General features: G+C 44.6%; 3 gene segments (V, D, J or C); all 3 read left to right on the forward strand.

Annotated features, from left to right (window-relative positions):
- Window positions 1-1,136: 1,136 nt before the first annotated feature.
- Window positions 1,137-1,590, forward strand: LOC116520767. The segment is given in 2 exon segments: window positions 1,137-1,176; window positions 1,262-1,590. Coding segments are annotated over 2 exon segments (369 nt in total).
- Window positions 1,591-5,359: 3,769 nt separating this feature from the next.
- Window positions 5,360-9,095, forward strand: LOC116521950. The segment is given in 4 exon segments: window positions 5,360-5,399; window positions 5,484-5,807; window positions 7,287-7,340; window positions 9,088-9,095. Coding segments are annotated over 4 exon segments (426 nt in total).
- Window positions 9,096-9,230: 135 nt separating this feature from the next.
- LOC116521951 lies at window positions 9,231-9,754 on the forward strand. The segment is given in 2 exon segments: window positions 9,231-9,270; window positions 9,357-9,754. Coding segments are annotated over 2 exon segments (438 nt in total).
- The last annotated feature ends 10,683 nt before the right edge of the window (window positions 9,755-20,437 follow it).

Genomic DNA, 20,437 nt, shown 5'->3' on the forward strand with positions numbered 1-20,437 from the left:
ATCAAGAATCAAAAGACACTGTACTTAGTGATAGTCAAGGTTACTAATAAGCTATCAAATCATACTAGAAAACAAATAAAGCAATGTAAATTGAAAGAAATAAGCAACAAGGTTGCCTATGCATAAATGGGAAGAGATAGATACTAGGAAGTAAGAGAATAGCAATAGCAATAGCAATAGCAGTTAGACTTATATACCACTTCCTAGGGCTTTCAGCCCTCTCTAAGCGGTTTACAGAGTCAGCATATTGCCCCCAACAACAATCCGGGTCCTCATTTTACCCACCTCGGAAGGATGGAAGGCTGAGTCAACCCTGAGCCGGTGAGATTTGAACAGCCGAACTGCTGAACTGCATTCAGTTGAAGTAGCCTGTAGTGCTGCATTTAACCACTGCGCCACCTCGGCTCCTAAGAATACAATAATACAATAATAATAATAATACCATAATACCAATACACAATATTTGACAGTATTGTGGGAATTAGTTGTTAAGCTGAGTGATGGCATTTGGGCAAAAACTGCCCTTGTGTCTAATTGTTCTGGTGTGCAGTGCCCTGTAGCATCATTTTGTGAGTAGAAGTTGAAACAATTTATGTCCAGGATGCGAGGGGTCTGTAGATATTTTCACAACCCTCGTTTTGACTCCTGCAGTATACAGGTCCTCAATGGAAGGCAGATTGGTAGCCATTGTTTTTTTCTGATTATCCTCTGAAGTCTGTGTCTGTCTTGTTGGGTTGCAGAGCCAAACCAGACAGTTATACTTTTACACTTCCAACATACACGTCAAAAATATGTTGGGAATTAAAACAACTGTCATTGGAGGCTGACATTTTTTAAAAAAATATTTATATAATAGTTCACTGAAATGGTTAATAAACAGGAAAGGAAATGGGTCCCAACCCTTTTCTTAGGACTGGAATGTTAATTGAAAAGTGTGCATACAAGTGAAACTCACATATATTAATCAGTGACCCAAGGGGCTGTTTTATCCCTTCAGATATGTAAATCAAAGTACAGTTTCTTCTTTAAAGGAGTCCCATGTTTTCCTTCTTCAGACAACACCCACCCACATAAACCTTGTACTATTTAAAGAATCCTCCTCTGTCACTTCTCTCTATTCATTGGAGCAAGCAAATATGTGGCTAAATCTGGTGTCCTTGCTAGTAGTTCTCAAAGGTAACTATCTCAAACAAAGGTAACTCAAAGGTGACATCTCAAACGTATGAAAGAGATCTCATTAAAACAAATTACTTTTTTTCAGGAGTCCAGCCTCAAGTCCAGTTGGTGGAATCTGGAGGAGATTTGAGAAGACCTGGAGAGTCCCTCCGTCTCTCCTGCCAAGCCTCTGGATTCACCTTTAGTAGCTACTGGATGGCTTGGCTTAGACAAGATCCTGGCAAAGGGCTGGAATGGGTAGCATGGCTACGTCATGATGGAGGAGAAATCTACTACTCAGATAAAGTGAAGGGGCGCTTCACCATCTCCAGGGACAATGCTAAAAGCCAGCTGTATCTGCAAATGAACAGCCTCAAAGCTGAAGACACGGCAGTCTATTACTGTGTGAGAGAAACACACAGTGAGAGGAAGTGAATCTGATGTCAGACAAGAACCTTCCTTTCTTCAAAGCTGCCCTTCAACTTGACTGACTTTCAGACTCTGGATTAATCAATGTCTACTGAGAACTTCGGGGCATTTGGTTCTGCATATCAGAGAGGTTGGTGTAAGAACATGAAAAGCTCCAAGTTCTCCTTCCCTATTTGACTTGGCTTCCCTGGAATGGAGTGTGGACCTTTAGTAGCAAGTCAGAAGGAAGGAAATGAAAGTTTAGTGTAATCATTGTAAAAACACAAACTTCCAACACATATTGGGGGAAGTACCGTATATTCTCTGAAAGGATTTCCTTGGAAAATTAAGAATCTCTTTACTTTGGCTTGGCTTCACTGGACTGGAATGTCATCATTAAGTGTCATGGTGCAAAGATGGAGATGAAGCTTTTGGATAATCCTTCTAAATATCCAAACTGCCAATCATATGTTGGGGAAATATCTGCTCTGAAAGAATCTCCTAGGAGAATTAAGGAGATACACTATATTGCCAAAAGTATTCGCTCACCCATCCAAATAATCAGAATCAGGTGTTCCAATCACTTCCATGGCTACAGGTGTATAAAATGAAGTTTCTAGGCATGCAGACTGTTTTGACAAACATTTGTGAAAGAAGGGGTCGCTCTCAGGAGCTCAGTGAATTCCAGCGTGGAACTGTGACATGGTGCCACCTGTGCAACAAATCCAGTCATGAAATTTCCTTGCTCCTAAATATTCCAGTCAACTATCAGCTGTATTATAATAACGTGGAAGTGTTTGGGAATGACAGCAACTCAGCCATGAAGTGGGAGGCCACGTAAACCCGTCCAACGTCAGTGTGTGACCTCACAAATGCGCTTCTGGAAGAATGGTCAAAAATCCCCATAAACACACTCCTGAACCTTGTGGACAGTTTTCCCAGAAGAGTTGAAGCTTCTATAGCTGCAAAGGGTGGACCGACGTCATATTGAACCCTATGGATTAGGAATGGGATGTCACTTACAGTAAGCTCATATGCAGGTAAAGGCAGGTGAGCAAATACTTTTGGCAATATAGTGTATATCCTCTGCTGAGTTTTGACTCTGCGGACAATGCTGTCACAAAATCCATCTGCCTACATACCTGGAGATGTTGTGTTAGGAAATAAAACATGTACAATTGTATATTTTCTTGTTTTGGAAGTGTTGGATAGGACCTTGCAGGCTGTCTGAAGCAGGATATCCTATACCTTTTCAGAAAAAAAAAAGTTGTCCAGACTCTTCTTAAAGAAACCTCCAGTGATGGAGCACCCAAAACCTCTGAAGTCAAGTTGTTCCATTAATTATACGGTCTCACTGTTAGGAAATCTCTCCTTAGTTCTAGGTTGCTTCTTTCTTTGATTAGTAGTTTCCATCCATTGTTTCTTTCCCTGCCTTCAGGTTTTTTAGACAATAAGCCCTGGCTGCAGAAATTGTGAAGTAAATTGCCTTGTGCATTGGTCATCTGAAACAAATTGTCAGTTTGAACATGGTATTAACATGTATGTGCATTTAAAAGAGAACTGCAGAACTCTGTATAACGAAAATGAAAGATGGTTGACCAGTGATGGCGAAATCTTTTTGACTCGTGTGCCAAAAATGGGGGGAAGCACAGGGGGAGTAGTTGTGTGTGGGCATGCCACACCCATAATGCTATGCGCACAACCACAGCATGCATGCATGCATGACCAGTGCTCACCCACCATTTTTGGCGTGCTTTTTTTGCCCTCCCCAGGCTCCAGAGGCTTTATAAGAGCCTGGGGAGGGTGAAGACAGCCTCCCCGCTCCCCGGCAAAAAAAGACCACACGAGCAACTTGGAAGTGAATTACAGTTTGTATGTAGGGCTGTTTTTTGTCCTCCAGAGCCTTCAGGGAAGCCTCCTGAAGGCCCCTGGAGGCTCCAGAGGGCTAAAACCAGCCCTACGAGCAAACCAGAAGTCTGTTCCTGAACTTCCGGTTTGCCCATACGGCCGGTTTTTCACACTCAGGGAAGCCTCCAGAGGACGAAAAATGGCCTCAAAAGAAGGCCGAAGTCAGCTGGCCAGCGCGCATACGCACGCTGGCCAGCTGAGAGGGCAACGCCTTGCGTACCCTGACAAATGGCTCCGCATGCCACTTTGTGGTTCTGTGAACAGGCTGAATAGTCAAGGCTGCCTGTCTGGCTGCCTGCCTAACAATCCCAGTAGCTTATACACACCTCAAAACTTCTTGCCCATTTGTAATTAACCAAAGGAACGAAAAAGAAAAAGAAGAAATAACCACATAGCCATTTCCTCAGCAGGCAAATTCTTCTTAGTCCTAGGTTGCTTCTCCCTTTGGTTAGTGTCCATCCATTGTTTCTTGTTCCTTTTGGTGTTTTGGAAAATGGATTGATCCCTTCATTTTTGGAGGAGCCCCTCAAATTTCTTGACAGAACAATTAATCAGTGGAACAACTTGTCTCCAGAAGTTTTGAATGCTACAACACTGGAAGTTTTTAAGAAGATTTTGGGTAATTATTTGTCTGAATTGATGTAGGGTTTTCTGCCTAAGCAGGATGTTGGACTAGAAGACCTCCAAGGTCACTTCCAACTCTGGTATTCTATTCTATTCTATTGTATTCTATTCTATTCTACTCAACTCAACTCAACTCTATTCTATTTTCAGAGCTGCTCTGATGAGAAGGTTTTTGCTCAGCATCAGATTCACGTCCTCTCATTGTGCAAGTTGAGCAGTAATAGGCAGCTGTGTCCTCCAGTTTGAGGCTGTTCATTTGCAGATACAGCTGGCTGCGGGAATCATCCCTGGAATCATCAAGCGGCCCTTGACTTTATTTGGGTAGTGTTGGACTAGAAGACCTCCAAGGTTGCTTCCAACTCTGTTATTCTATTCTATTCTATTCTATTCTATTCTACTCTACTCTACTCTACTCTACTCTACTCTACTCTACTCTACTCCATTCCAATCCATTCCATTCTATTCCATTCCATTTTATTCTATTCCATTCCATTCCATTCCATTCCATCTAAATATTGGAACAGTGCTATTTTATTGTGCTGTTTTATTGTGAGTTAGACTAAGGAGAAATTTCCAACGGGTGAGACTATCAAGTTGGCCATGCCCATCCAGTCACATGACCACGCAGCCAGTCATTAGGGCAGAGAACTGGTTGTTAACTTCTTTGAATCCCACCACTGGCTCCCAACCCTTTTCTCAGGAATGGAATGTTAATTGAAACACACACACACACACACACACACACACACAAAACACACACACACACACAAAACACACACACACACACACACACAAACACACACACACACTGAAGTTACAGAGCCGAGGTGGCACAGTGGTTAAATGCAGCACTGCAGGCTACTTCAGCTGACTGCAGTTCTGCAGTTCTGCAGTTCGGCTGTTCAAATCTCACCGGCTCAGGGTTGACTCAGCCTTCCATTCTTCTGAGGTGGGTAAAATGAGGAGCCGGATTGTTGTTGGGGGCGATATGCTGACTCTGTAAACCGCTTAGAGAGGGCTGAAAGCCCTATGAAGCGGTATATAAGTCTAACTGCTATTGCTATTGCTATATTCACTGAAGTGTTTTTACTCAATGTCAAGTGGGGCTTTTTTTATCCCAACAGATATGTAAATCAAGGCATAATTTGTGCTTTAAAGGAGCCCCATGCTTTTCCTTTTCAGACACAATCCACTGACATAACCTTGTGCTGTATCCTGAATCCTTTCCTGTCCCATCCTTCCATTCATTACAGGGAGCGAAAAAATGTGGTTAAATCTTCTGTCCTTACTAGTTGTCCTCAAAGGTAATTATTTCCTCCATGTAAAGTTTATTTCTATTATCTGCTCTCGTATGCAAGAGATCTCATTTAAAAACCTTTTCTTTTCAGGAATCCAATCTGTGGTCCAGTTGGTGGAGTCTGGAGGGGATGTGAGAAGACCTGGGGAGTCCCTCCGTCTCTCCTGCCAAGCTTCTGGATTCACCTTCAGCAGCTATGAGATGGTCTGGGTGAGACAGGCTCCAGGAAAAGGACTGGAATGGGTGGCATACATAAACATCGATTCTGGTACTTCCTACTCAGACGAAGTGAAGGGACGCTTCACCATCTCCAGGGACAATGCCAAAAGCCAGCTGTCTCTGCAAATGAATAATCTCAAAGCTGAAGACACAGCAGTCTATTACTGTGCCAGGGACACAGTGAGAGGAAGTGAATCTGAAGCCAAACAAGAACCTTCTGTCAGGCCTGCTGCAATATTCCTTTTGAATCTTTGACCTGCCACACTTTCTATTATTCTACTATACCTTTTCTATTGTGGAAAAATGGGAGGGGAGAATGTAGGACTGAAATATGATGTAGGCAAAACAAAATTCTTTCTAGAAAGCCAAGGTCATCCTTTTGTCTTTGCACCTCTGCACCTGACCGGAAATGGATGGGTGGAAGCTGCCAGCATGGCAGTGGAAGTTTGGACCATGTGATGGACTTGTGGGTGTGGGGGCAAGATCTTAAACTTTCAACTGGGTGGGGAACACTGGGAAGCTTTCAGATTCGAGTTTTCCCAGATGTGCCAACATGGCTCTCTTAATAAATTGGAACTTTGAGCAATATTTTGCCTTGGACTCTGATTTACTTTTGGATGCTGTTTGGAACTCTGACACCTTCCTTTCTTCAGAGCAGCTCTTCAACTTGCCTAACCCTCAAAATCTGGGTTATCAATGAGATTTGATTATTGTCTTCCTTTTTTAGATCCGCTTTTCAACTTGATTGAGTCCCATCTAGCACCTACCATCTCTGGAGGTAAATTGTTCCACTGATGAATTGTTCTCACTGTCAGTAAATTTCTCCTTAGTTCTAGGATGCTTCTCTCCTTGATCAGTTTTGCTCCATTACTTCTTGTCCTGACTTCACATCTGGATAAAGCATACATAACTGGGTGCCATACATAGCAAAGTTTCCACTAACACTTACTACTCAGACAAAGTGAAGGGATGCTTCACCATCTCCAGGGACAATGCCAAAAGCCAGCTGTGTCTGCAAATGAACAGCCTCAAAGCTGAAGTCATGGCAGTTTATTATTGTGTGAGAGATACAGTGGGATGATGTGAACCTGAAGCTAAACAAGAACTTTCCTTTCTTCTTCAACTTGTCTAAGCCTCAAATCAATAAGGATTGATCACTGTCTATCTAGCGAGAACTTCAGGGTGTTTTATTCTGGATATCAGAAAATTTGCTGTAAGAAAATATAGGATGATGAAAATGGCTTAAAAATTGCAGTTTCATCCTCCTTGTTTGCAAGGTGAACTATCTTTAGGGGAAAAAAAAACATGGAATGGAATATTGTCCTTTAGTATCATAGCAGAAGAGGGATGCAGTGGCTCAGCAACTAAGACACTGAGCTTGTCAATCAGAAAGGTCGGAAGTTCGGTGGTTCAAATCCCTAGCACCACATAACAGAGTGAGGTCCTGTTACTTGTCCCAGCTTCTGCCAACCTAGCAGTTTGAAAGCATGTAAAAATCCAGGTAGACAAATAGGAATCACCTTTGTTGGGAAGGTAACAGTGTTCCGTGTGCCTTCAGGATTTAGTCATGTGGACCATGGAGACATCTTTGGACAGCGCTGGCTCTTTGGCTTTGAAATGGAGATGAGCACTGCCCCCTAGAGTCAGGAATGGCTAGCACGTATGTGTGAGGGGAACCATTACTTTTACCTTTTTTATCATGGCAGAAGACTGGAAATGAAACTTCAAGGTAAACCTTCTAAACCACTTATTTTCAACCCATGGTGTACATACCACCATCACCCCCTGGAAAGTGATACGTGTATGACAGGTTGAAAAGCACTATAAAAAAATGTAGCGGTAGTTTGTAGTGGTGATATCACCACACAGCAGAGGTGGGTTCCTACCAGTTCGCACCTATTCGGTAGAACCGGTTCTTCAAATCTACCGAACTGGTTAGAAGAGGTTCCACCAGTGGACCCGGAAAGCAGGCCACACCTACAAAATTTTTGAAACCCACCACTGCCTCCCCCCACAGACAGACAGACACAGAGAGAGAGAGAGAGAGAAAGAGAAAGAAAGAAAGAAAGAAAGAAAGAAAGTGAGAGAGAGATGAAAGAAAAAAAGAAAAAAGGGACAGAGAGACAAAAGGAAGGAGAGGGGGGGAGAGAACACATGGCCAGCAAGCAACTCCCACCAGGTCACATGGCCAGCAAGCCACTCCCACAAAGGAGGCCACACCAACAGAGTAGGTTCCAAACATTTTTGAAACCCACCACTGCCACACAGGGTTGTAGGAGAGTCAGCCAGAGCTTGGCTCCAAATAATTGGTACTTGTAGGAGCAGAGTGCAGCCTTGGGGAGAGGACCTGCACCAAAGAGAAAAGGAGGAGGAAGGGGGAAAGAGGAGAGGAGAAGAGAGAATATAAAAGGAGGGGATTTGGTGGGGGGAAGGGAGACAGAAAAAAGACAACAGGGAAAGAGAAGGGGACAGGCTTCTATGAGACAAGCAGAGGGAGAGAAAGGGATAGAACCAGTGGTGGGTTTCAAAAATTGTTCGAACCTACTCTGTGAGTGTGGCCTCCTTTGCGAGAGTGGCTTGTCGCCCATGTGACTGGATGGGAGTGGCTTGCTGCCCATGTGACCGGATATGAAGATGCTAACGACACTTGTCAGAACCACCTTAAATTACCTCACACACAGCACTGGCATGCATAAGAATATGATGGAAACTTGTTTTTTAAAAGGCATCTTTGGTTTGCGTTAAAACAACTTCAACACACGCAATGTTCTGATTGCACCACAAACGCAGTAGTCATCCTTACCTTTCACAGAGGCACTGAGTTTTATAAATATGAGCGTGATAGTGTAGAATAATCATATCCAAGGACCAGTGGTGGGTTTCAAAAAATTTTGGAATCTCTTCTGTAGGGGTGGCCTGCTTTCCGGGTCCACTGGTGGAACCTCTTCTAACCGGTTCGGTAGATTTGACGAACCGGTTCTACCGAATAGGTGCGAACTAGTAGGAATCCACCTCTGGTGTAAAGATAGTTCTCAACTATCTACGACCCGATTTGAGCCCCAAATTTATATTGTTTAGTGAGAAATTTGTTAAATGAGTTTGGTCCCAGTTTACGAATTTCCTTGTCACGTTTGTTCAGTGTATCCCTGCCGTTGTTAAATTAGTCACACCGTTGTTCAGTGAATCTGCCTTCCCCACTGACTTTGCTTGTCAGAAGGTTGCAAAAGGGGAATCCCGTAAGCCTGAAACCCCGTGACCGTCATAAATATGAGGCCAAGCATCTGACGGTAAATCCCATGACCCGGGGATCAAGAGGGGGTATTCAGCAGGTTCTGACCAGTTCTGACAAACCAATAGCAAAAAATGGAGTAGTTCGGAGAACTGGTAAATACTACCTCAGACTGGCCATGCCCACATCTATTCTCTGCCTCCCGAGTCCCAGTTGATGTTCACCAAAATGTCTTTTATCCCAACAGATATGTAAATCAAGGCACAAACTCCCTTCAAAGGAGCCTCATTGGTTTCTCTCTTCAGACAACACCCACCAACCTAAACCTTGTGCTATCTCCTGAATCCTCTCTTGCTTGCCAATTCCCTCCACTCATTAGAGGGAGCAAAAATGTGGTTAAACTTTGTGTCCTTACTAATACTCCTGAAAGGTAATAATTATCCCTGCATAAAGGTTTTTTTTCCCATATTCTCATCCTTTATGCAGGAGATCTCATAAAAATACCTTTCTTTTTAGGAGTCCAGTCTCAAGTCCAGTTGGTGGAGTCTGGAGGGGATGTGAGAAGACCTGGGGAGTCCCTCCATCTCTCCTGCCAAGGATCTGGATTCACCTTCGGAAGCTACCACATGAACTGGGTGAGACAGGCTCCAGGGAGAGGCCTGGAGTGGGTTGCACACGTCTATACTGATTCCAGTGGAAAGTTCTACGCAGACAAAGTGAAGGGACGCTTTACCGTCTCCAGGGACAATGCCAAAAGCCAGCTGTATCTGCAAATGAACAGCCTCAAAGCTGAAGACACAGCTGTCTATTACTGTGCGAGAGACACAGTGAGAGGAAGTGAATCTGAGGCCAATCAAGAACTTCTCACAGAGCAGCTCAATCACGGATGGTTGAATTGGAATGAGAAGAAGTGAACAAATCCCCATTGACAGCATGTGGAAACTGAGGACTGATCTTGGAGTAAGCCGTGGGTAACCTAGTTAACACTTTGGTAGGGCGGGGGGAGACTCCGGTTAGTTGAATCAACTGGTTAGTTTACAAAACATTAAAGTTTAATTTGAGCTAGAAACATGGAATTATATCTGGAGTCTGGAGGGAATGTGAGACGATCGGGAAATTTCCTTCCTCTCTCCTGCCAAGCCTCTGGTTTCACCGTCAGCAATCACTGTGTGGGTTGGGGGAGACAGGCTCCAGGGAAAAAATTGGAGAGTGGGGCAGAGATAAACTCCATTTCTAGTTATGTTTTCTACTCAATGTGAACGGCCGCTTCACCATCTCCAGAGACAATGCCAAAAGCCAGCTGTGTCTGCAAATGAACTCCCTCAAAGCTGAAGGCACAGCAGTTTATTATTGCTTATTTATTACTTACCGTATTTTTCAGAGTATAAGATGCACCAAGGTTTAAAAACGCAAATAAAAAACAGGCCCGTTTTTTTAAAAAAAGGTCATGAATAGCCCTTAGGAGGCTTGTAGATTGTTCCTGGGGGGAGGGGGGAAAAAGGAACAAAAAACGGGCCCATTTTTTGTCAAAAAAGGGTATTAGGAAGCTTATAGATTGCTCCTAGGGGCTGGGGAGAGGCAAATTTGAGCAAAAATGGCTCATTTTTTGCTCATTTCTGCCCTCCCCAGCCCCCAGGAGCTCTCTGAAAACCTCCTACAAGCTATTCAGGGCCATTTTGATGAAGGGGGCAGGGTTTTAGGAGGCAAAAAAAATGCTGAATTCAGTGTATAAGATGCACCATAATTTTCAGCTTCTTTTTTGAAGGAAAAGGGTGTGTCTTATACTCTGGAAAATGCGGTAATGTTTATTAATAAATTTTAATATTTATTAATAAATATTACTAGGTGTGAAGCTTCTTCGCCAGTGACATTGTATTGCTAACTAGGGCACACAAAACCTTTGCCAGATCAATTCTCGAATACAGCTCGTCTGTCTGAAATCCACACTGTACATTGGATGTCAATACGATTGACCAAATCCAGAGGAACTTCGCGAGAAGAGTCCTCCACTCCTTTACTCACAATAGAATTCCCGATGCCACCAGACTCTGGACAATAAGAGCACATTAAGTGACCAGGCTTGAAATTGTGGGCTTGGACAATCTGGAACTGAGCCTCCTGTGATATGATCTAAGCAACAGTACACAGAATTGTCTATTATAACGTCTTACCTGTCAACTTCAGATCCAAGCACAATAATTAACACGAGCACACAATAGATACAAACTCAAGGTAAACCGCTCCAACCTCGATTGTAGAAAATACGACTTCAGCAACAGAGTGGTCAATGTCTGGCATGCTCTACTGGACTCTGTTGTTACATTCTCAAACCCTCCACAGCTTCAACCTTAAACTGTCTACCGTGGACCTCACCTCATTCCTAAGAGGTCCATAAAGGGGGCATGCATAAGCGCACCAGTGTACCTTCCATCCCTGTCCGACTGTCCCCATTTATTTGTACTCATTTCCTTGGTTCATGTCCATGTTTATACTTATACCTGTTATCTTGTACATGTTTGACAAACTAATACATACAAATACAAATTGTATGGGAAACACAATGAGAGGAAGTAAAACTGAAGCCAGACAAGGACCTTCCTGTCTTTGGAGCAGCTCTCTAATAGCAATAGCAGTTAGACTTATATACCGCTTATATACCGCTTATATACCGCTTATATACCGCTTCATAGGGCTTCATATTAGACTTATATACCGCTTATATACCGCTTCATAGGGCTTTCAGGCCTCTCTAAGCGGTTTACAGAGTCAGCATATCGCCCCCACAGTCTGGGTCCTCATTTCACCCACCTCGGAAGGATGGAAGGCTGAGTCAACCTTGAGCCGGTGAGATTAGAACCGCTGAACTGCAGATAACAGTCAGCTGAAGTGGCCTGCAGTACTGCACCCTAACCACTGCGCCACCTCGGCTGTCTAACTTGACTGAACCCCAGAACCTGGATTACCAGTAAGTCAATGAAGATTGATCACTGTCTAATGAGAACTTCAGGCTGGTTTATTCTGAGTATCAGAAAGTTTGCTGTAAGGAAATATAAGATGATAAAAATGGCTTGAAAATTGCTGTTTGAACGTCCCTGTTTGCAAGATGATCTATCTTTTTAAAAAATGAAGTAACATGTGGAATGAAATATTGTCTTCTAGTATCATGGCAGAAGCCTGGAAGTGAAACTTCAGGATAAACCTTCTAAACATCCAAACCAACATTCTCACATTGAGGAAACATCTGCACCAAAAGAATCTCCTTGGAGAATTAGAAAGATGGGTCTTCTCCTCTTTTTGGACACTGGGGGGGCAATGTTGTCACATGAAATCTCTTTGTCTAGGCACCAGGTGGCGGTTGGGAAGAGAATTAAAACAAATGTTATCCGATATTGTCTCATTGTAGAGGCCAGATCATTGTTTATTTTATTTCTGTAATAATTCGCTGACATCTTCTCAAGAAAAATTTACATCTCTGGAGTCCTTAACATGAAAATTGGATTTTGGTGATTGTTCTGACCCCCCTCCATCTGGTGATTAACGCCAATACAGGCTTACTGTTAGCCACACTTTATTCACAGTAATGACTCACAGGCAAGACGTTGGCAGCAACCCAGACTCCCACAGATAAGAGAGACAATACAAAAGCTTCTCCAGCTTGGTATGAATGGTTGTGTCCTGCAAAAGGTCTCCTCCCAAAGTCTCTTCTTATATACTCTCTTGGGAGGAGCCAAGCCACAACCACCTGGGCTTGATTATCTCTTATGAGTCTGCCTCCGTAATTGCTGCCTACACTTCTCCACCCTTCTCTGCCAGGCGTCAGGGACCAACTCCCTTTGCTCCTCCCCACTGCTCCAGTGCCTGACGTCAGGGACAAACTCCCTTTGAACCTCACTACTGCTCCATGCCTCAGGCGCCTCCTGGTGGCCAACCAACCTCTCTGGTCCCTGCTCAGAGTCTGAACCCTGCCCAGGGTCCTCCACATCTTCCAGAGCCGACTCATAGGGTCCCTCACTATCATAGTCCATCGGCAGATCCAACGGCTCCTGCTGGGCCACAACAGGTGACCAAAAAAACTTATCTAAGTATTTCAATATTCCATTTAATTAAACATTTCAAGGCAATCTTCCAAGGGAGTTTTGCATATCCAGTTTTGCAGTTTCTGGAATAAAATATTCCAGCTCGCAACAGCTTCCGTATCTCACGAGCTCTGAAACCTGATTTTGATCCCAGATGTTGATGTACTATTGCTGTCTCTGACTCCTCACTTTTGTTTTGTTCTTTGCAAGATTCTTTTTGTGTCGTTTGTGCATTTGAATGGGTGTTTGATTCTCTAATTAAGGTTGGGAATGAATTTTGTTTTAAAGATTTATTTGACTCATAATTAAGCTATAGGGCAGTGGTGACATTCACTTACCTTTGCTTCAGTGGTGGGTTTCAAAAATTGTTCGAACCTACTCTGTGGGTGTGGCCTACTTTGTGGGAGTGGCTTGCCACCCATGTGACCGGATGGGAGTGGCTTGCCGCCCATGTGACCGGATATGAAGATGCCGATGACACTTGTCAGAACCACCTTAAATTACCTCACACACAGCACTGGCATGCATAAGAATATGATGGAAACTTGTTTTTTAAAAGGCATCTTTGGTTTGCGTTAAAACAACTTCAACACACGCAATGTTCTGATTGCACCACAAACGCAGTAGTCATCCTTACCTTTCCCAGAGGCACTGAGTTTTATAAATATGAGCATGATAGTGTAGAATAATCATATCCAAGGACCAGTGGTGGATTTCAAAAAAATTTGGAACCTCTTCTGTAGGTGTGGCCTGATTTGCAGGTCCACTGGTGGAATCTCTTCTAACCAGTTCGGTAGATTTTCCGAACCGGTTCTACCAAATAGGTGCGAACTGGTAGGAACCCACCTCTGCTTTGCTTCCAGTACCTTTGCTACTGTTTATGGGACTAGAATGATAATTACAAAATGTACATGGGAGTTATGTTCACTGAAAAATCATGTATCCCCATAGATATGTAAATGGAGACACAATTTCCCCTTTAAAGGAGCCTTCTTGGTTTCTCTCTTCAGACAACACCCACCAACCTAAATCTTGTATGGTTTTGTGAATCCTCTGCAGTCACTTCCCTCCAATCATTAGAGAGGGCTGAAACATGTTGCTAAATCTTGTGTCCTTACTAGTAGTCCTCAAAGGTAATTATTCCCTCCGAATAGAATTTATTTCCATGTTCTGTTCCTTTATGCAAGAGATCACATTTTGGAGGGGAAAAAAAAACCCTTTCTTTTTAGGAGTGGAATCTCAAGTCCAGTTAGTGGAGTCTGGAGGGGATGTGAGAAGACCTGGAGAGTCCCTCCGTCTCTCCTGCCAAGCCTCTGGATTCACCTTCAGCAGCTATCACATGATCTGGGTAAGACAGGCTCCTGGGAAAGGCCTGGAATGGGTTGCACACATGGATATTGATTCCACTGGAAAGTTCTATTTGGACAAAGTGAAGGGACGCTTCACCATCTCCAGGGACAATGCCAAAAGCCAGCTGTATCTGCAAATGAACAGCCTCAAAGCCGAAGAGACAGGAGTCTATTACTGTGCTGGAGGCATAGTGAGGAAAAGTGAATCCAAAACCTAACAAAAATATCCCTTTCTTCAGGGCAGCTTGGGGGCAACCCCCAAATCCTGAAGTTAACAATGAGACTTAATCATTGAGAATTGATCATTGATCAGTGAGAATGTCAGGATGTTTGGTTCCTAAGTATCAAAAAGTTTGCTGTAACAAAACATAAAATTACATCTGTTTCCTTGTTTATGAGTTAATTTGGCTTCACTGGAATGGAAGATAGTCCTTTAGTATTGTAGGAAGTTATCTCCCAGCCCTCTCCCAGAAAAATGAAATATCCTAGGAAATATAGAAAAGGTAGAATATTTCTCTGGATATGAAAAAGGAAGCAACATGTTTTAAAAGACAGAATAGCTGCCTGCAGCTTTCTGCCCATCCCCCTTTGTCAATGAGCCATTAAAGCCTGAGCTAGACCACTTTACATAATAAAGAGTTCTCCCCTTCAGCTCCAGAGTGATGGGATTAAGGCATGATTATATTGGCCCTTTCCCCAACTCACTACAGGGCATTTGAGAACTCAACCAAACCTGGATTCAAAACGCAGTCTAGAGAGTTGCCCCTGCATGGGCCCATGGGAGTCTGATAACCAATCAGAATACAAGCTCAAGATCAAAGGCCAGAGAGGACATAAAATCAGGGGCTCGGCTTCTCTTCCTTCCCTTCTCTTCTCTACCAACACTGAAGCATGTGATCACCTTTTCTGTTCAGGGCTCAAGCCATGTGGCCCTGTCCACCAATAAACCATCTTTCCAAGCAGCCTCCATGTCTCCAGTGTCTTTTTCCCCATTTGGAGCCAAACCCAGAAGGACATTTCTTTCATCAGTATCATAGAAGAAGGATGGAAAGGAAAATTTAGGATAATCCTTCTGGCAAACCTGCATTGGGGAAATATCTGCTCTGAACAAATCTCCTTGGAGAATTAAGAAGATGTGTCCACATTTGGTGGGAAGGTAACAGCATTCCATGCACCTCTGGCGTTTAGTCATGCCAGCCACATGACCACAGAGATGTCTTCGGACACCGCTGGCTCTTCAGCTTTGAAACAGAGATGAGCACTGCCCCCTAGAGTCAGTTTTGACTCCCCAAGCCATGTTACCTGGAAGGTAGCTGGGATTTTCCATATAATAAACAACGGTTGATCAATCAATATCATAGCAAACACCCTGATTCAAATGTGCTAGCTTTTTAAAATCCTCTCTAATATGTTTTCTTAAGCCAGACTAAAGGTCAGTTTATTCTCTATGACATAAAATAATTTTGAAAAGTAGTGATTTTTTTTTCAAGTTAACTACTTTTTTTTAGTTAATGCACAGTAAACTGGCATTTCTCCTATTAACTCGAAGGAAAAAAAACGTGTCCAACTCTTTTCTTAGGACTGCAATGTTATTTACAATATGCACAAGTAAGTGATGTTCAGAGAAGTGTGTTGACTCTTTTATCCCAACAGATACATAAATCGAAGCACAATTTCCCCTTTAAAGGAGCCCCATGGTTTCCCTTTTCAGGCAACACCCCCCAACCTAAACATTGTGCTATTCCCTGAATCCTCTCTTGTCAATTCTCTCCACTCATTGGAGGGAGCAAAAATGTGGCTAAACCTTGTGTCCTTACTACTAGTCCTTAAAGGTAATAATTATCCCTACATGAAGTGTTTTTCCATATTCTCGTCCTTTATGCAGGAGATCTCATTAAAAAAAAAAAAACTTTATTTTTAGGAGTCCAATCTCAAATCCAGTTGGTGGAGTCTGGAGGGGATGTGAGAAGACCCGGGGAGTCCCTCCTTCTCTCCTGCCAAGGATCTGGATTCACTTTCAGCAGTTACCACATGGGCTGGGCGAGACAAGCTCCTGGGAAAGGAATGGACTGGGTGTTATTTATAAGCAACGATTCTGATACTATTGGCTTGGAATTCAGCAGCGACAGAGGCTCTTAGCCGGATTGCGCCTTTACGGCCGCTCCGAGGCAGTGGATCCAGGAGGGCCCCTTGGTTTACTGAGGAACTCCGGGAGATGAAGCGCCGAAAGAGATGCCTAGAGCACCGATGGAGATCCAGAAAATCCGAGTCGGACCGAGCACTTTTAACATCTAGCATCAGAGTCTACATCTGGGCAATTAGGACGTCAAAAAGAACATACATTGCCTCTCTGATTGCTTCTGCTGAGTCGCGCCCAGCCGCCTTGTTCAGGATAACCCGTTCCCTCCTAAATAGGAGGGGTATGAGCGATCCTTTGCAGGGCAGAGCTGAGGACTACGTCCAATTCCTCGTGGACAAAGTTGCTCGGTTTCGGAAGGACCTGAACTCCAATCCCGCAGAACCAGCTGAGGCACCAAGGGATAATCTGGTAGGACATCACTGGATTGATTTTCAGGCTGTTACCCCTGAGGACGTGGACAAGGCCATGAGAGCTGTAAGTGCCTCCACATGTGTACTGGACCCGTGCCCCTCCTGGCTGGTTGTTAACAGCAGGGAGGTGACACGGGGCTGGATCCAGGCGGTTGTTGCCGCCTCCCTTCGGGAGTGGGTCTTTCCCCCCGCATTAAAGGCGGCGGTGGTGAGACCCCTCCTGAAGAAACCATCTTTGGATCCAGCTGTTCTAAACAACTATCGTCCAGTCTCCAACCTCCCCTTTGTGGGGAAGGTTGTTGAGAAGGTGGTGGCCTTTCAGCTCCAGTGGTCCTTGGAGGAAACCAGTTATCTAGATCCCTTCCAGTCGGGTTTCAGGCCTGGCTACAGCACGGAAACCACTTTGGTCGTGTTGATCGATGATCTCTGGAGAGCCAGGGATGGAGGTCATGCCTCCATCCTAGTACTCCTTGACCTCTCAGCGGCTTTCGATACCATCGACCATGGTATCCTTCTGCGACGACTGCGGGAGGTGGGGGTGGGAGGCACTGTCTTACGGTGGTTCTCCTTTTACCTCTCGGACAGGTTGCAGTCGGTGTTAGTTGGAGGGCAGAGATCGACCCCTAGGCCCCTAATGTATGGGGTGCCTCAGGGTTCGGTCCTGTCCCCCCTCCTTTTTAATATCTACATGAAACCACTGGGTGAGATCATTCGACGGCACGGGATAAAATACCACCAGTATGCGGACGATATACATCTGTATCTGTCCGCCCCGTGCCAACTCAATGAAGCGATGGACGTGATGAGCCAGAGCCTCGAGGCTGTTAGGGACTGGATGGGGGTTAACAAGCTTGTACTCAATCCAGATAAGACCGAATGGCTGCTGTGCTTCCCTCCTACTAATTGGCCAAGTGTTCCATCTCTCAGGCTGGGGGGTCAAATAGTACGCCCCTCAGATAGGGTCCGCAACTTGGGAGTCCTCCTGGACCCACAGCTGACTTTTGAACAGCATTTGTCAGCTGTGACCAGGGGGGCATTTGCCCAGGTTCGCCTGGTGCACCAGTTGTGTCCCTACCTGAACCGGGAGGCTCTCACAACAGTCACTCGTGCCCTTGTGACCTCTAGGCTGGAGTACTGCAACGTGCTCTACACGGGGCTGCCCTTGAAGAGTATTCGGCGACTTCAGCTTTTCCAGAATGCAGCCGCGCGAGCGATCGTGGGTGTGCCTCGATTCACCCACGTAACACCTATCCTCCGCGAGCTGCACTGGCTGCCTGTTGATCTCCGGATTCGCTTCAAGGTGCTAGTTGTCACCTACAAAGCCCTCCGTGGTATTGGATCTGGGTACTTGAGAGACTGCCTACTGCCAATTACCTCCACTAGACCAATAAGATCCCACAGACTAGGCCTCCTCTGAATCCCATCAGCCGCCCAGTGTCGACTGGCAACTACCCGGAGGAGGGCCTTCTCTGTGGCTGCTCCGACCCTGTGAAATGAACTCCCTGTGGAGATTCGTACCCTTACCACCCTCCAGGCCTTCCGCATAGCCCTTAAAACCTGGCTGTTCCAACAGGCCTGGGGCTAAAGACTTGCAGCCCCACTTCGAATGGTATGATTGTTGTGTTTTTTAACTGTGTATGGTCTTTATATTTTGTAACTTTGTTTGTTTTTCCCCTCCCTTGAATTGTGAGCTGCCCTGAGTCCCTTCAGGGAAAAGGGCGGCATACAAATAAAGTAAATTCAAATTCAAAGTGAAGGGACGCTTCACCATCTCCAGGGACAATGCCAAAAGCCAGCTGTATCTGCAAATGAACAGCCTCAAAGCAGAAGACACAGCTGTCTATTACTGTACAAAGAGTCACAGTGAGAGGAAGTGAATCTGATGCCAGACAAAAACTTTCTTTTCTTCAAAGCACGTCTTCAACCTGTCTAAGCTTCAAATCCTGAAATTATCAATGAGATTGGATCATTGTCTAGTGAGAACTTTAAGAATTTTGAGTGTAGGTATTAAAAAAAGATTACTGTAACAAAATTAAAAATCCCAAGTCTACCAGCTGACTTGATTTCACTGGAATGGAGTTGTTTAGTGTCCTGCTGGAAAAATGGAAAGGAAGCCTTAGAGTAATGCTTCTAAGTATCCAAACTGGCAAACATAAATTGGGGAAATATATGCCCTGAATGAATCTCCTTGGAGAATTAAGAAGAAAGTGTCCTCACTTCAGTTTTCACTCTGGAAGATGTGCTGCCATAGAAAATCCAATTGCCCAGCTAGAGGGGATGGGCTAAAGAATTGTGGGAAGTTATCATCCAGCCCTCTTCCAGAAAAATGAAATATCCTAGGAAATACTGAAAAGGCAGAATATTTCTCTGGATGTGAAAAGTAAGAAACATGTTTGAAAAGACAGAATAGCTGCCTGCAACTTCCTGCCCATCCCCCTTTGTCAATGAGCCATTAAAGCCTGAGCTAGACCAGTTTACATAATAAAGAGTTCTCCCCTACAGGTCCAGAGTGATGGGATAAAGGCATGATGATTTTGGCCCTATACCCAACTCACCACATGGTGTCTGAGAACTCAACCAAACTTGGATTCAAAATGCAGCGTAGAGAGTTGCCCCTGCATGGGCCCATGAGAGTCTGACAACCAATCAGAATACAAGATCAAGATCAAAGGCCAGAGAGGACATAAAATCAGGGGCTCAGCTTCTCTTCCTTCCCTTCTCTTCTCTACCAACACTGAAGCATGTGATCACCTTTTCTGTTCAGTGCTCAAGCCATGTGGCCCTGTCCACCAATAAACCATCTTTCCAAGCAGCCTCCATGTCTCCAGTGTTTTTTTCCCCACTTGGAGCCGAACCCAGAAGGACATTTCTTTTATCAGTATCATAGAAGAAGGATGGAAAGGAAAATTTAGGATAATCCTTCTGGCAAACCCGCATTAGGGAAATATCTGCTCTGAACAAATCTCCTTGGAGAATTAAGAAGATGTGTCCACATTTGGTGGGAAAGTAACAGCATTCCATGCACCTCTGGCATTTAGTCATGCCAGCCACAAGACCACCGAGATGTCTTCGGACAGCGCTGCGTCTTCGGCTTTGAAACAGAGATGAGCACTGCCCCCTAGAATCAGTTTTTACTCGCCAAGCCATGTTACCTGGAAGGTAGCTGGATTTGGATTTGGATTTGTTTATTATTTATAGGCCGCCCTTTTCCCTGAGGGGACTCAGGGCGGCTTACAATTTGTGGGGAGGGGAATACAAGACAAGACATGAGACAATACATAAGTAAAAATAGAACACAACATTCATTCATCATTCGGGTGGGGACGGATTAGAATCTTTATCCCCAGGCCTGACGGGATAGCCAGGCCTTGAGGGCTGTGCGGAAGTTCTGGACGGTGATGAGGGTGCGAATCTCCACGGGGAGATCGTTCCAAAGGGTCGGAGCTACTACTGAAAAGGCTCTCCTCCACGTAGTTGCCAGTCGACACTGACTGGCGGATGGAACTCGGAGGAGGCCTAATCTGTGTGATCTAATAGGTCGTAGGGAGGTAATTGGCAGGAGGCGGTCTTTCAAGTACTCAGATCCACTACCATGGAGGGCTTTATGGGTGGTAAGTAGCAC

Source organism: Thamnophis elegans, chromosome Z (assembly GCF_009769535.1).
Source record: "Thamnophis elegans isolate rThaEle1 chromosome Z, rThaEle1.pri, whole genome shotgun sequence".
Lineage (NCBI taxonomy): Eukaryota > Metazoa > Chordata > Lepidosauria > Squamata > Colubridae > Thamnophis > Thamnophis elegans.